At 34.2% G+C, this 14044-nt stretch overlaps 1 protein-coding gene across 1 annotated transcript in view; it reads left to right on the top strand.

The window, feature by feature from the left end:
• The first annotated feature begins 4158 nt into the window (after window positions 1-4158).
• LOC110100169 (probable serine/threonine-protein phosphatase 2A regulatory subunit B'' subunit TON2) overlaps window positions 4159-14044 on the top strand; it is a 67503-nt gene continuing 57617 nt past the window's right edge. Inside the window, exons 1-4 of the mRNA XM_028692029.1 lie at window positions 4159-4474; window positions 12379-12470; window positions 12793-12855; window positions 13107-13205. Coding sequence (XP_028547862.1) covers window positions 4333-4474; window positions 12379-12470; window positions 12793-12855; window positions 13107-13205 — 396 coding nt within the window. The 5' untranslated portion in view covers window positions 4159-4332. The remainder of the gene's footprint in view (window positions 4475-12378; window positions 12471-12792; window positions 12856-13106; window positions 13206-14044) is intronic.

Below are 14044 nucleotides of genomic sequence, written 5' to 3'. Positions count from 1 at the left end.
TGGGTTAGGAGTATTTAAACTCAATTCACAAGTCAAATGGCCACTTCAAATTTTCATGTTTATTTTAGGATTTAAAGTTTTCCCTTAATCAAACCAACTTTGACTAAAAGTCATAAGGGACTAGCACTCCTTAAATAATGGTATGTGTCTAGGAAAGGTCCATGGTCTCTAAGATAAATCTTAGGGTCATTGGTTACCTAGAGTTTAATTTATTTTTATAATGTTAGGTAATTTAGGTTTTGATAAAGGGTTTGACTTGATGGGTTCACTACCTGCTCACCAAGAAGTATTATAAGGCCTCTGAGAGCTTAATGGGCTTTCTAAGATGGGTTGTTATTATATACTTGGGAATCCCCCTAATAGGGTTCTAGTCACAGTTTCCATATTAAAACAGAAAAATTAAAGTGCTAAGAATGTGTCATAGGAGGAAAAGTTACCTCATTCAAAAATGAGGTTAACATACTATATGTTGCAAATCATATAGTATGATCATGCCTAATTTCTAATTCAACTATCATTATAATATTCTTAATTCAATTAATTTAAAAATTAAACTAATCTTATTATATGATACACATAACATTGCATTATACATGATATAATACATAATATAATTTCCTTGATATTATATGATATGCATAGAACACATATAGAGCACTTTCTTGAAATGACAAGTATACTAATACACAAGAAATGTCATATAAATTAGCATGCACAAAATCAGGATATACCCATTACATTATACTAGACTCATATATAGGAATGACATGGCCTTCTAATTCTTTATATGGCTATTAATCACTAATCATTGAATTTGAATTATATTACTTTTAATGATTTATATTGCTCATATAAAATGATATTACATATATTGACTATTACATGATCTTACAGTTACATGTTCATACTAATATGTATTAAATAGTCCATGCATACTCTTTTTTTTTTCTTTGATTTCAGTTGTATGTCTAGTAAAATACTGATCTATTAGCTCACTTTATAGTTTTTATAGTTTTTTTAAGAAGGGGGCAAGATCCAATGGAGTGAGGTAGATCTGATCTTACAGGTTTAGTTTTAATCTTTATAATTTGATTTTATTTTTTCATAACTAGGATTGATAGGAGATATATTGATGTTAGAAATGAATCCCTAGTTATTTTATGTGAATTTTGAGGAATGAATGTAGAATGTTTTAATGTATATGATTTATAATTGCTTTCATTGGTTTTATTTAAATGCACAATGGCTTTGGTAGATGAATTAAAAGAGAGAAGATAGACAATTCTTCTAAATTTATGTATTTGAGAGTTATAATTTGGTATTAGAGTATTGATTATTAAAAAAAGGATTGTAATTAAAGCTATAGGAATTACTTGAGATGGATGAAAAGTGGGGTAGTTCTAAGGTGAATTCTTTTTTGCATTTGTAATTACATGCATACGAATGATTAAATTATTATTTGATAGAAAAGAGAACTATATTAAGAGTGATGGACCCATATGGCAATGAAGAACCAAATGAAAAGATAATAGTAGCCCTTGTGAGTTTTAACAACATGATACAGTTTGCTAATTTCATATCACAATTGTTGAGTAATACACATAACAGACAAAGTGAAAATAAGGAGACTAAAAAAGAGAAGTATTTATAGATGTTCCACAATTTGAAGATCCCACTATTCAAGGGAACTATCGAGCCACATATATAAAAAGATTGTTTATTGAGGCTACAGAATATATTTGACAATATGTAGTGTCTAAAAAATATGAAAGTACCACTTGCAATATTTTTGCTTGAGGGTGAAGCTAAGAGATAGTAAATAGGACAATAATGGGAGAAATTCTAGAAAAAGATGAATGCAGAGATTACTTGGGCAGAGTTTGTTACTGTCCAACTATGCAAAGTTTTGGATTAGACAACTATGATTAAATCAGGGAGAACGTGGGAGTTTGTATAAAGTTTTATACAACTAATTCCTAATCATTCATTCTATTTATATAGAATGGATGGATGTAAATTCATCTCTTTCCTTCCATAGTATAACAAAAATTATTGATCTTTTATCTCTGATATGGATAGAACCATTGATGGATCCTAACCAAATGATCCAAGAGGATAAAAAAAATATATGAACTTGCAATCCAATGGTCAAATCCTGCTAGATTGCAAATCGATTTCACAATTTGTGAAACCATCATTTAGATAGGCTTGAGATTGGTAAATTATGGATTCAATGAACTTGAGTGCAATTATATATTGCTTTGAATTTGTATGACCTTAAGGAACAATATTGTTGAAGATTAGGAGGCTGAGGACCAATGAATCATAATATCACTCTTAGTCATGAATAAGATCCTTAGAGCTCACTCAAATTCATACACATGGAGGCTAAGGAGGTTTGGGAAGCACTGGGATAAATTAAGAAACGACTTGTATCACTGAGAATTCAAGTGTTTTTAGAGTTAGTTGAGAGAGCCAAACTAAAGAAAATTATGTGGTTATATCCCAGTTTAGACATGATATGAACAGGAAGAGAGTAGGTGAACAAATGACTAGAGGGGCCAATAGTGAGAAGAATAGCAAATTTTCTTAAGTTATGAGAGGACCTATAATACCAGCTAGTAGTGTGTATGAGTGTCCTAGATATGGCAGAAGACATTCATGAAAATGTTATCTGAACACAGGATAGTGTTTCAGATGTGGTCAATACAGACACAGGATGATAGACTGCCCACAAAGAAGATATAGAGAGATATGGATCCAGAGAAGATTAGTCCATGTTAGCATATGGATAGAAACTTGTAGGATCTCAAATGTCTAATCAAGATTCTATGAGTGGTATGGATGGAAGAAATGTGAGTGAGAGTTAGAGGTAGCTCACACCTTCAATGTGACAACACTAATTCTATCAAGGATATATAGTTTAAGTTAACAAAAAGTGAGAAATATATCTGAGAGGTCCACTGATATAATTCTCTATCCTGAATATTCTTATGAATGTTTTATTACTTATGCTTAACATGCATTGCACATGTTATATAATTGATTGATTAACATGCATACATGTGTATGCGTGAGTGAATACTTAACTTGATTGACATGATTGATTTGACAAGTACTCAATAATTTTATTCTGTCTATTAGAAGTTGTGGTGAGTAATATGGATGATAATATTTTTTTAGGGCGGGTATACTATAATGATCTTAATTTTAATTTTCTAATTTCCAGAAAATTATTTGTTGAAATATTGCAGTGTTGAGTTCTCGGGTTTGAGATGATCAATAGAGGGTCAAAATATAATCAAATAATCAAATATAATTCAAACTTATTTGAACAAGGCTATAATACTTCAAAGTTACTTTGAATATTACTAATCATAAGTTAAGATGTTACTAAAACTTATTAAATATGTTGAACATTTGTGAAAATGTTCGAATACATTTTGATCATGGTTTGAAGATTGTTAAGATTGTTCGATAGTAATTTAATCATCGCTTTAATGTCACTTGTGGTACCGGTAGGCTAAACTCTAATAGTCGAGGTGTTTATGATTTAAAATATGAAGCCTATTTGCAACTTCAAAAGGACAAATTAAAAAAAAAAAGCTAACCTTTAAAGATGATGAGTAAGAAGAGATGTCATCTTGAATTTTTTGTATCGACAGAAGGCCCACACTTCAAAATTGCCAAAAATGAAGATTGTGATCGAAAGAGAGGATTGAAGAGCTTTTATGATTTAAGGGCCATCAAAATTATTAAACGAAGGTTTCGACTCTATTTGTTAAAAGTCAATGCTACTTTGATATGAAGAGAATTTTAAACTTTAATTTAAAAAAAACTAAAATAATAAGTATATTTATCCGATTTTTATTATTATGAGATATATAAAATTAAATTTCTCAAATAAAACTATTAATTCATCTATAAAACGTGTGATAAATCATCAATTAAATGTTTTTTTTTTTACTTTCGTATTCTACTACTTCCATAAAATTTATATCCATGTGCTTCATAAAAATAATTATAAAATATTGAAAATTTAAATAATCCAAGAAGATTTTTAATGATATTTTTATTATCACAGTTATTTTATATGATAAATTTGTTTTGTTAAGAGATTAATTAAATAATTAATGTTACTTATTTTTTTATACTTTGGGCTGCTGTTACCGGTTCCATTCTGATATTTTGCGGTCTCCACGGTGGCGAACGATCCGGGATCCGGACGCCGGCGAAGAGAGGGTTTCTACTCGCCGGCTCGAGCGTCTCTTTCCTAGTGGCATCCCCTCTATACTGTTTAGACAAAGCATTTGGAGGAGATTGTCGCTGGAGATGTACGGCGCAGCAAGCGACGGCGAGGGGGCACCGGACGCTGTCCCCAAGAAGATCCCGCCGGCTTCGTCCATGCCGTGGGTCCGAAACCTCCGTAGGTTCATCGGATCGGGGACTGGCTTAGGCTCCGAGGCACGAATGGGTTAGACCGTACTCTATATCTTTCTTTCTCTCCGCGAGATTATTGGCTGATTCTGGATTAATTTTGTGGGAGTTTAAACAAATGTAGAATTGAAAATTTGAACGTGAGCTCTTCAGAAGGTTTAATATGTAGTTTTTGCTCTTTTGAAGCTATGGAAGTTGCCTAGGTTGTGGGGTACGGAATTCGGTAATAATTCAAGTTTTAAAGGCTCTTCTAACCCTTTTTTTGGTTTTTTTTTTGCTTGAATAATTTGTATTTCTGTACTGCCTAGGTGTTTTACCGGTATTCGGATAGTATAATAGCTGCAGTTGATATTTTGAAATTTTCAGGAGTTGAGATCTTCGCACAATGGTTACGCTTCTCCTTCTGTTCTGAGAGGGGTATCGGGAAAATTTCTGTGGGTCTATCGCCTTGTATGGCTAGCAATAGTTTTTATGCGTTTGCTTTGAAGAAATCCGTCATTGCTATCTTTCAGTTGAAATTACTACAATATAAAAAAAACATGCAAGGTTTTATCTAAACCAACGGCAGTCATGATCAGCCACAAAAGCTAGAATGGATTTCTCAATTAAGAAATTGTCAAATAGAGTGTCTGTGCGCATAATTGTTCTTTTAGACATATGGATTTAGTTATATCGAGAGTTCATAGCTGTCAGGCTTTCACTGGAATTACCAGTTCTTAGGAGTCTTAGGCTTGCTTCGCTTTTCGCTTTTCATCTTTTTTTTTTTTTGGTAGGAAAAAAAACAAACAGTAAAAAACAGTCAGTTTGGATAAAAAATTGTTTTTTTTTTCGCTTGATTTTCTAAATATTTTCTTTAGAATGGTTGCCTTGAAACCGTGGCTGAAAAGCAGCTTTTCAGAAGTTCTAACTAGAAAAATAGAGAAGCGTAAGTCTTATCAAGTGAAGTCTCATTGTGCACTATCTGTTATATGTTTTAGATCCATTGCATGTACATTGAGGGTAAATGATGCACCAATAAAACATTCAATGAATTAGGATGGACAAGGGATAGGACTAAGTTGATATGGCTAGAATTTGTGGAAAAGACACAAAATCAAGTTATTACCTCATTTAGTACTTTTTAGGAAATAAATGAGGATTCATAATGCCCAACTCAAATAGTTGATATATGGACAATTTTTAGAAGGCATTTTTTGGGTTTTCCTTGGGACTGGGTAAGATAAAAGGTGTGTGTGTGTGTGTGTGTGGGGGGGGGGGTGGTTTAGAGTCTTGGCGTTATGGGGGGTTGTTTAGAGTCTTGGTCTTATGAGGTGTATGCCCCAAAGGTTTGATGCTTTCCAGAGCTTAGGAAGTGCAATTTTGCTTTCTAGTGAGGAGGCTTACACCAATGTTGTAAAGAATTTTATTTTCTTTCTTAAAGGATAAAAGGGAAGAGCCATGATCTAACCCAACCTAAGTTAGTTTTTAATTTAGGAGGCTCTAAAGAAATTTGTAATATACTAACACAAGGTTAAAATTTCGGGGGTTTAGGGTGTTGGTTTTATGAGGTGTAACCCCAAAGGTTTGATACTATCCTAAGCATATGAAGCGCAAGTTTTGCTCCCTAGTTTGGAGGCTTGCTCCCAATGTTGTAAAGAAGTTTATTTTCTTTTCTAAAGGATAGACCAATGATCTAATCCAACCCAAGTTAGTTTTTAATCCAGAAGGCTTTGAAGAAATTTGTAAAATGCTAACAAATAGGTAAAGGTGTGCTAACAAATTGAAGAGTAACTTAATTGCAAAATTTTCATTTGAATTTTGAATGCTAGGGGTTAATTTAAACTTGCAATATGAAGATGAAAGAGTTTGTATGTGAAAACAATTGTAAAAAGGTTATAGAGTGGCTACATTGCATGTTAATAAGCTTCTCTCCATTCTATTTGATTCAATATTGATAGGATGTTGTATTTTCCTTGATTGATTCCTCCAAAGAAATCCTTTGTGCTTGGACCTATGAGTTGGCATAACTCTACGACTCTACCATAAAGTCGCAAAACCATACACCCAAAATACCAAAATCCGCTCCTCATTTAGTTTATATCTTGCCCGCTTATTTACTTGAAATAACATTTAACATAATAGGGTATGAGCAAAACTTAGTAAGATAAATAATTTAAGGATAAGAAGTACTTAAAATACAATTTTCTTAGGTTTATATGTGATCTTATATGTTACCTATAGACTTCATATAAGGAATGTGTACATTAATACCTGATTTCTTGTAAGCAAAATCTCTAATTTGAAACAACTTCAATTCATCTAATGAATTGAAGAGATTTCTCTTTGTTATTTGCATTTATCATATACTTTTTCTGCTTTCACCTTCAGAAGGTCACGTATGGGAAAGTAGCTCATTTGGCTTTCGTAAATTTGAAAGCTACATACGGAGGACCCTTTTGCCTCACCAAGGTCCAGCCTTTGTTGCCCTAATTGTACACATCAATTTACATATTTTGTTAGAAGGAACCTTTGGCTTCCTACTAGGCTCACCTTTGTCGTTCGACCTGTAGAACTCTTCATCTTCCCACTTTGTCCGCGCATGTGATTTTTCTAAAGGTACTTTCATGACAATTCCTTTTTTGTATACTTCAATGTATTAATTGCATTTTTATTGTACTATTCTATATATAAATGGGCATTTTCTTAAAGTGAAACATTCATTCCCATTTTCACTAACTCTAAAATTAGGTGACAATTTTATGTCATAATTAGGGTAGGCAGTGTCATGAATGTGAAATAAATATGTGATGGGGACATCATATCATGGAAATTATATCAGAGATGTGGCTAACGATCTACGACCACGATCGCACCGATCTATTTTTGATTCATTTTATGTATTTGTTTTATTTATTTGCATTATGTATTTGTTTTATTTGTATTTTCCATTTTACCCTTACTTAAGGGTCTGGTCATATGTAAGCCCTAGGGGTAACGTTGTCTATTTATAAGCCCTTATGTTTCTTTTGAAGTTAATGAAGATTTATTACAGAAAGTTTTTGCTCTTGTGTTCCTTTGAGAATGTTTGAGAGAGTTGAGAGAGGTGAAGCCTAGGAGAGGCCCAACGAAGTACCCAACAGCCACCCTCGGGTGAGCTCTTGTTTTTTTTTTCTTTATTATATTCTTCCTTCTCCTCATCCTCCTCCTCCTCTTGCCACCGGTCTACCACCAACCCCCACTTCTCCTCCTCTTGCCGCCGGCCCACACCCACCCCACTCCTCTTGCCGTCGGCCCACACCAACCCCACCCCTCCTCCCTCCACATGGCCGAGAGTCCCATACCCACCTCATAGTCGCCAACCTCCTCCATCCCACCCAAGCTGTCGCCCCCCCAATCACCCCCACTTTCCTTATTTAGTCCACCCCAATTTGGAAGGGAATTGAATTTAAATTCAAAAGAATTTAAATTTTAATCTTTCCTAATGGATGGACTTATTTTTGGAAAGGGATCACAAATTCACAATCAAATCAATTAATCAAATTTGAATTAATTGATTAATTAAAACTCTAGGTCCAAATACATTGAACCTAGATACCTCTCTCTCTCTCTCTCTCTCTCTCTTGGCCGAACCCCCCCGTCCCCACCCAATTAATTTCCTTTCAAAAGGATGCCTCTCCCATTTGAATTAATTCAAATTCCTTCCCTCTCTCCAATCCCTCATTAATCCTTCCAAATCAAGAGGATTAATTAAGGAAACGCTTGAACTAATTTCCCTCCATCCTCCACCTTTTAAAATATGAACCAAAACTCTCCCTAGCCTCCTACCTTGGCCGGCCACCCTCCCATCCCTTCTTCTACTTGGATTCCTTGGAGAAACTTCTTTCTCTCAAGGAGAATCCTCAAGGACAGCAAAGAGCGTCTTCCACAGTACTTCAATGCCATGTATCTTATGCATGGCCGATCCTGAACTCGACTCCGGCTTCGTCTACAACAAACAAGGCTTCGTCGACATCCTCCAATCAACCTTCTTCGACATCAATCCAGAGGTAGATAATTCTGTCGAAGAATACGTGGAATACATCATATTCACTCTTTCAAACGCCATCGAAGAACAACTTTCCATCGTTCAGTGGCATATCACCGCCACTCCAAGACAAGGGTGAACTCTTTCCCCCTCCTCATTTTCCCTCCCGTTCTCCTTCGATTGTGGTTGTATATCAAGCATAAAGAATCTTGTAAAGCTTTTCGCTAAAGCTTAGTAAACATAGGGAATGAGTGATGAACTTCTATGTATCTAATCTTATTGTTAATCTAGGGATGTTATTGGAAATCCTCTATATTTGCTTATGTTGAGTTTTATAATTATTTTTTGATCCTAACTATTATTGTGTGACTTGGCCTAAACTAAGGCAGGGTTTAGGTGGCTGAAATTTTGATTCTTATTGCTCTTACTTGAAAGCGTGCAAATTCTTATATTCATCATTTAAAGCATTCATAGTTCTACATCAATACGTTTCCAGAAATTATATTTGCTTATCTTACCTAACTATGGGTGTTAAGGATCCTCCCCTAGGTAACTTGTCTCGTCATTAACACCCCGATGATTTCTTTGTGTATACACCACCTAAATAATTGATTTGCTATGTTAAATTCCGTTTTAACTTTCTGACAAAATGAAATCTTAAATTACTTCTCAATATAATATGTTTACCTCAAATTGATCTTTCTTCATAAAAACCCCAAGCTTTCTAACTCCTATTCGTAGTTATTTAAATAAAGGGAATTACGAAAAATCAGAATTTTTACCTTCAAACCTAACTTTTCCTTTAATTTCCTATCTTCTTCCCCTACGGCCTTCAGGTTCCCTTTCAACGCTACGGTTCTAGACTGAGCGCTTTCAGACACAGAAATGAGAATATGGGGCTTCAACTTGGCAAAAATTGGGATAAATGGAAATATTTCTAATGCAATTACCTGACCACCCTTAATATTAACACCACTAATCTAATCACAGTAGTTGCATGCAGTTTTTGGTGGAATTTTCCTAATTAATTGCCCTGCTACAGGATATCAATGCATGAACAGTAAAATTAATTCCATAATTTGGGGAAATTTTTTTATTAAACCCATTTAATTCATATATGTTTATGTATCCAAAATTCATATATGTGTATATACATACCAATGTGTTCGGAAAATTTTATAGGATTATTTTTAATAAATTCTTAGGTGTGCAAAAAAAAAAGGGGTATATCATAATTGAGACTTTTACTTCATACATTTCGGAATATTACATTAAATCTCTATTGTTTGCTAACTTGATTCTTTAAAACTTAGTTACCGTCACTTTTGCTAATTCATTCTCCATTATATTATTATAAAAGCAATGACTTCTCTTCTTTCTAGACCCCTCGAAGGGGAGATGGAGTTCGCATGTGGAGAAAACTAAACTAAGATTTATATCGGCTTCAGTACATGATAATATGCTTCTCTCCGTTTCCTTTCATTTCATATTGATATATATTTACATTTTTCTTGATTGATTCCTCTTTAAAAATCTTTTGGTTTTGATCCCTAGTGTTTGCATAATTCCATCATGAAGTTTTAAAACCTAATTTACTATTGGTTCCTTAAGCCTTTCACACCCCAATTCCAGATCAATTTTAAGGCTAACCCAACTCAATTTTAAGTTAACACTGCTATTTTTTTGCGTAATCTTAATTTTTCTTTTTTCATACACAAGGTTAGCTCATATCCTTCTCATCTTCTTGGCCGTCTTTGTCGCTTATCTCATTGAAATCAAAGCTATCTTCATGTTAGTTTTTTATCCTCCTTTGCTAGTCGTTGAAGCTATCACTACCAGATCTTTGCTAGTGTCAAAAACATCATCCAAAGGACTTCTGTCAATCATTGAAGCTTTATTCGCAGGCCTCATCATTGTATATCATTTGTTTCTTGGTGTCGGACCAAAGCATGATGATATTGATGAAACGAAGCTTGTTTCTAAAAGTGAATTTTCAATGCTCTAGCTTACATTATATAATATTTGGATGCCTCGATTGGACAAGAAGACCGAGGATGAGGAACTTGAGGAAAAATGATTAATTAATTCATTTGTGCTTATTTTTATTCAAATATTAAAAATAAAAAAAAATTATTGGCTTCTGCCCTGTGTCTCATGGATTGCACTCTACTTTGTGTCATGTAAATGCCTCATTTTACGCATTCACTTTTTAAAGCATTGACTAAAGCTAGTGGCGATGATGATAATAATGTGATAAGGATCATTTTTCTACTTTTTGGGCATCTCTGATAGCTTAATTAGAAGCTGCTGGAAATAACTATGATGTTTTAGACGGGCTGAAATGTTAGAAGCTTTCTATGATGTCGATTGAGATTCTAAATTGGTGGCAGTGCATTAATTGCATGATAGATCGGAATGTTTTTATCATATTTTCCTTTGCTACAGAAAGGTGGCAGAGCAACATTTATCCTCTCGTATTGTTTTCTTATGCTATTGAATCATGTAACATTTTTTCTGCTGCATCTGTGACAAATTTTTTTCTAAGACAAGCACAAGTTAGTTATATATTGGAATCTCAGGTGCATGTAATGCTTGCATGTTTGAATGAATGCTGTTTTCTGAACTACAACAACAACATCAAGCCTTTATCCCACTACTTGGGGTCGGCTACATGAATCATTTTTCTCCATTGTGTCCTATTAAAGGTCAAATTCTCGTTTAAATCTAATAAAGAAAGGTCATTCCTAATATTTTCTAACCAATTCTTTTTAGGTCTGCCTCTACCTTTCTTAACATAGGTCAAATCTAATGCCTCTACTCTCCTAACTGGGCCATTGGAAGGCCGCCGTTTTATGTGACCAAACCATCTAAAGCGACTCTCTCTAATCTTATCTTCTACTGGAGCTACTCCAACCTTTTCACGTATATGCTCATTTCGTATCCTATCTCTAAGGGTAAAGCCACTCATCCACCTGAGCATCCTCATCTCTGCCACACTTAACTTAGTATTATGCTTCTCTTTTAATGGCCAACATTCAGCACCATAAAGCATTGCAGTCCTCGCTACCATCTTATAGAATTTTCCCTTAAGTTTGAGGGGTACTTTCTATCTCACAACAAGCCCGATGCATTCCTCCACTTCAACCATCCAACTTGAATTCTGCTAATAATATCCCCATCTATTTCACCATCACTCTGAACAATAGATCCAAGATATCTAAAACGTGTACTCTTATTAATGACTTGATCGCCCAAAGTCAAAATCCCCTCACTAGGTCTATTACTACTAAAATTACACTCCATATATTCCGTTTTATATCTACTCAACCGAAAACCTTTAGTCTCTAATGTTGACCTCCATAATTCAAGTTTACTTTCAACTCTCTCTCTAGTCTTATCAACAAGAAGAATATCATCAGCAAAAAGCATACACCAAGGTACATCCTCTTACAAATGTCTAGTGAGAACATCCATGTGCGTTAATTTTGTTATATATGAAATCAATGCAAATAAGTGGAAGATAGGAATCTCATTATCAATCAACTAGCTACCACTCAATATGCTTCAGGAATGTAGATGATATGGTGGAAATATTAAATTGATACATGCACTTTTAACTGGCAGTTGGGTTACCGTCATTGTCATATAAAGGTTACTAGTTAAATTTAAGGGAGCAACCTCTCCATCTAAGCAATTGTACTGGTGTGTTCATGAACACATCCTCATCCCCAAACCATGCAGTTGTAAAAAAAAAGAAAAAAAAAGGCCCAGGCCAAGAGGGCTTATTTGTGACTATCACAAATGACTTGTCGAATCATTGGTTGGTTGCTTATCTTTTAAGAACATATTCAATCTTGTTGCATATTCTAATTGCTTTTATAATAATGACACATTAATTTTGAATAGTTTGAATTAGCATGATTTTTTTTTATTTGTAGAGCTTGAAACGAAGAGGATATTGCTTGATATCTTTAAAGAACGGCAGCAGAAAAATGCTGAAGCAGGCTCAATTCCATGCTTCTACAAAAAGGCAGGCTGAAGAGTGGTTCTTTTGGTTATTCACTTTGTTATAGTTTCTCCTCTATCATCAAAAGTTCAATGTGTGCTTAATCGTTGATTGGGGTAGACTCTGCAATTTTTAAGCCATTTACTTGATGCATCTTATCTCTCCCTCCCCAATCAAGTAAACACCTACCGGTATCTGATGAGGGAAAAGTCTTTTTTATTCTCCCTAAAAGTATTATTTCTTACATAGATATGTGTCTTTGAATTAGTTTTCCTATATTTTTTGCTCGATAGTTTTTTTTTTTGGAAACTCTGTCTCAAGATAATTTAATGTATCTTGTGAACAGAAACCTGAAGAAGGCTCAATCAGCCAAAGAGTTCAAAGATTGGCAAAATATAGATTTTTAAAGGTATGAACCTTCCCGTCATTCTTGATAGTGATGCCATTTCTCACTTCTGAAATAGTGAATGAATTTTCAATTGTACTTGGAATATTAGAATGACATTACCCTTTATGTTTTATGTTTTTGTTATCAGATCTTGATTGCCAAAATTAAGTATTAATGTTTTTCCTCTTCTGTTTCTTCTTTTTTGCTTAGCCTTATCTTTTTATTCTTTGTTGCTTTGATATCGTATGTTTACTCTTTCAACATTCATGCAGAAACAATCAGAACTCCTGTTGAATGCTGATGATTTGGATGCTATGTGGGTCTGCTTACGAGAAAATTGTGTGATTGATGATGCTAGTGGTGCTGAGAAGGTGTGGTATTTTTTGTGATTTAATGCTTATCCATTGCAGTATATATTGTTTATGTCATCTGCAGTTTGTGACGCACAGTTTCTGATGTGGTTTATTCAGTATAAATGTAACAGAAAATTGATCAAAATGATTTGGGTGTTAAATAAAGAGAAGAACCAGAATCATTAAATAGGAAAGTGCACGTCGGGCTATAGGGCTGGGTAAGCTCAAGATCACAGAGTATCATAAGAGTTCAAAATGATTTGGTGATTGTAGAAATATCAGTAAGCGCTTGTTTGATATTAGGTTACTTTGGTGTTAACTTTTGAAAAACCAGAATTTTCTCTGTTGAAAACTGGTAAAAGAACTCCCTATTTGGTTTGTGCACCCTGTAGGTTTTAACAATCATGACAGAAGCACTTGTGGAGTAGATTTCTGATAGAAAACACTATAAGATTTCAAGTAAATCCTATCAAGAGGGAACAAAAAGCAAGAAATATCCACGATTCCAATGGAAAACCAGTGAAAAATAGTAATTTTATTGCAAGAAAATAAACTACGGAAGAAAATAACAAGATACAATGGATCCTCTATTCGAGTGGAGAATCGATCTCTCCCAAATCTCTAGACGCCACTAGACCCCAAATAAAACCTATGAGATCTCAAATTTCAGCCAAATTCAAGATGCCCTAACCCTAGGAAAACAAACTATTTAATGCATACAAATCAAAAGGGAATCCCTAAAGAGTCCCTACATTCAAATTTCCCTCCTAACTCCCTAAAAAAATCCTTCCTAAACAACTCACACATGCCCGGGCATGCGTTCAGTGCATACAGGAGTCGGAAATGTCCGACTCTAT

The sequence above is a fragment of the Dendrobium catenatum genome, unplaced genomic scaffold (genome assembly GCF_001605985.2).
Source record: "Dendrobium catenatum unplaced genomic scaffold, ASM160598v2 original_scaffold_105874, whole genome shotgun sequence".
NCBI lineage: Eukaryota > Viridiplantae > Streptophyta > Magnoliopsida > Asparagales > Orchidaceae > Dendrobium > Dendrobium catenatum.
The sequence above is the reverse complement of the archived record's forward strand: the minus strand, read 5'-3'. Positions and strand labels throughout refer to the sequence as shown.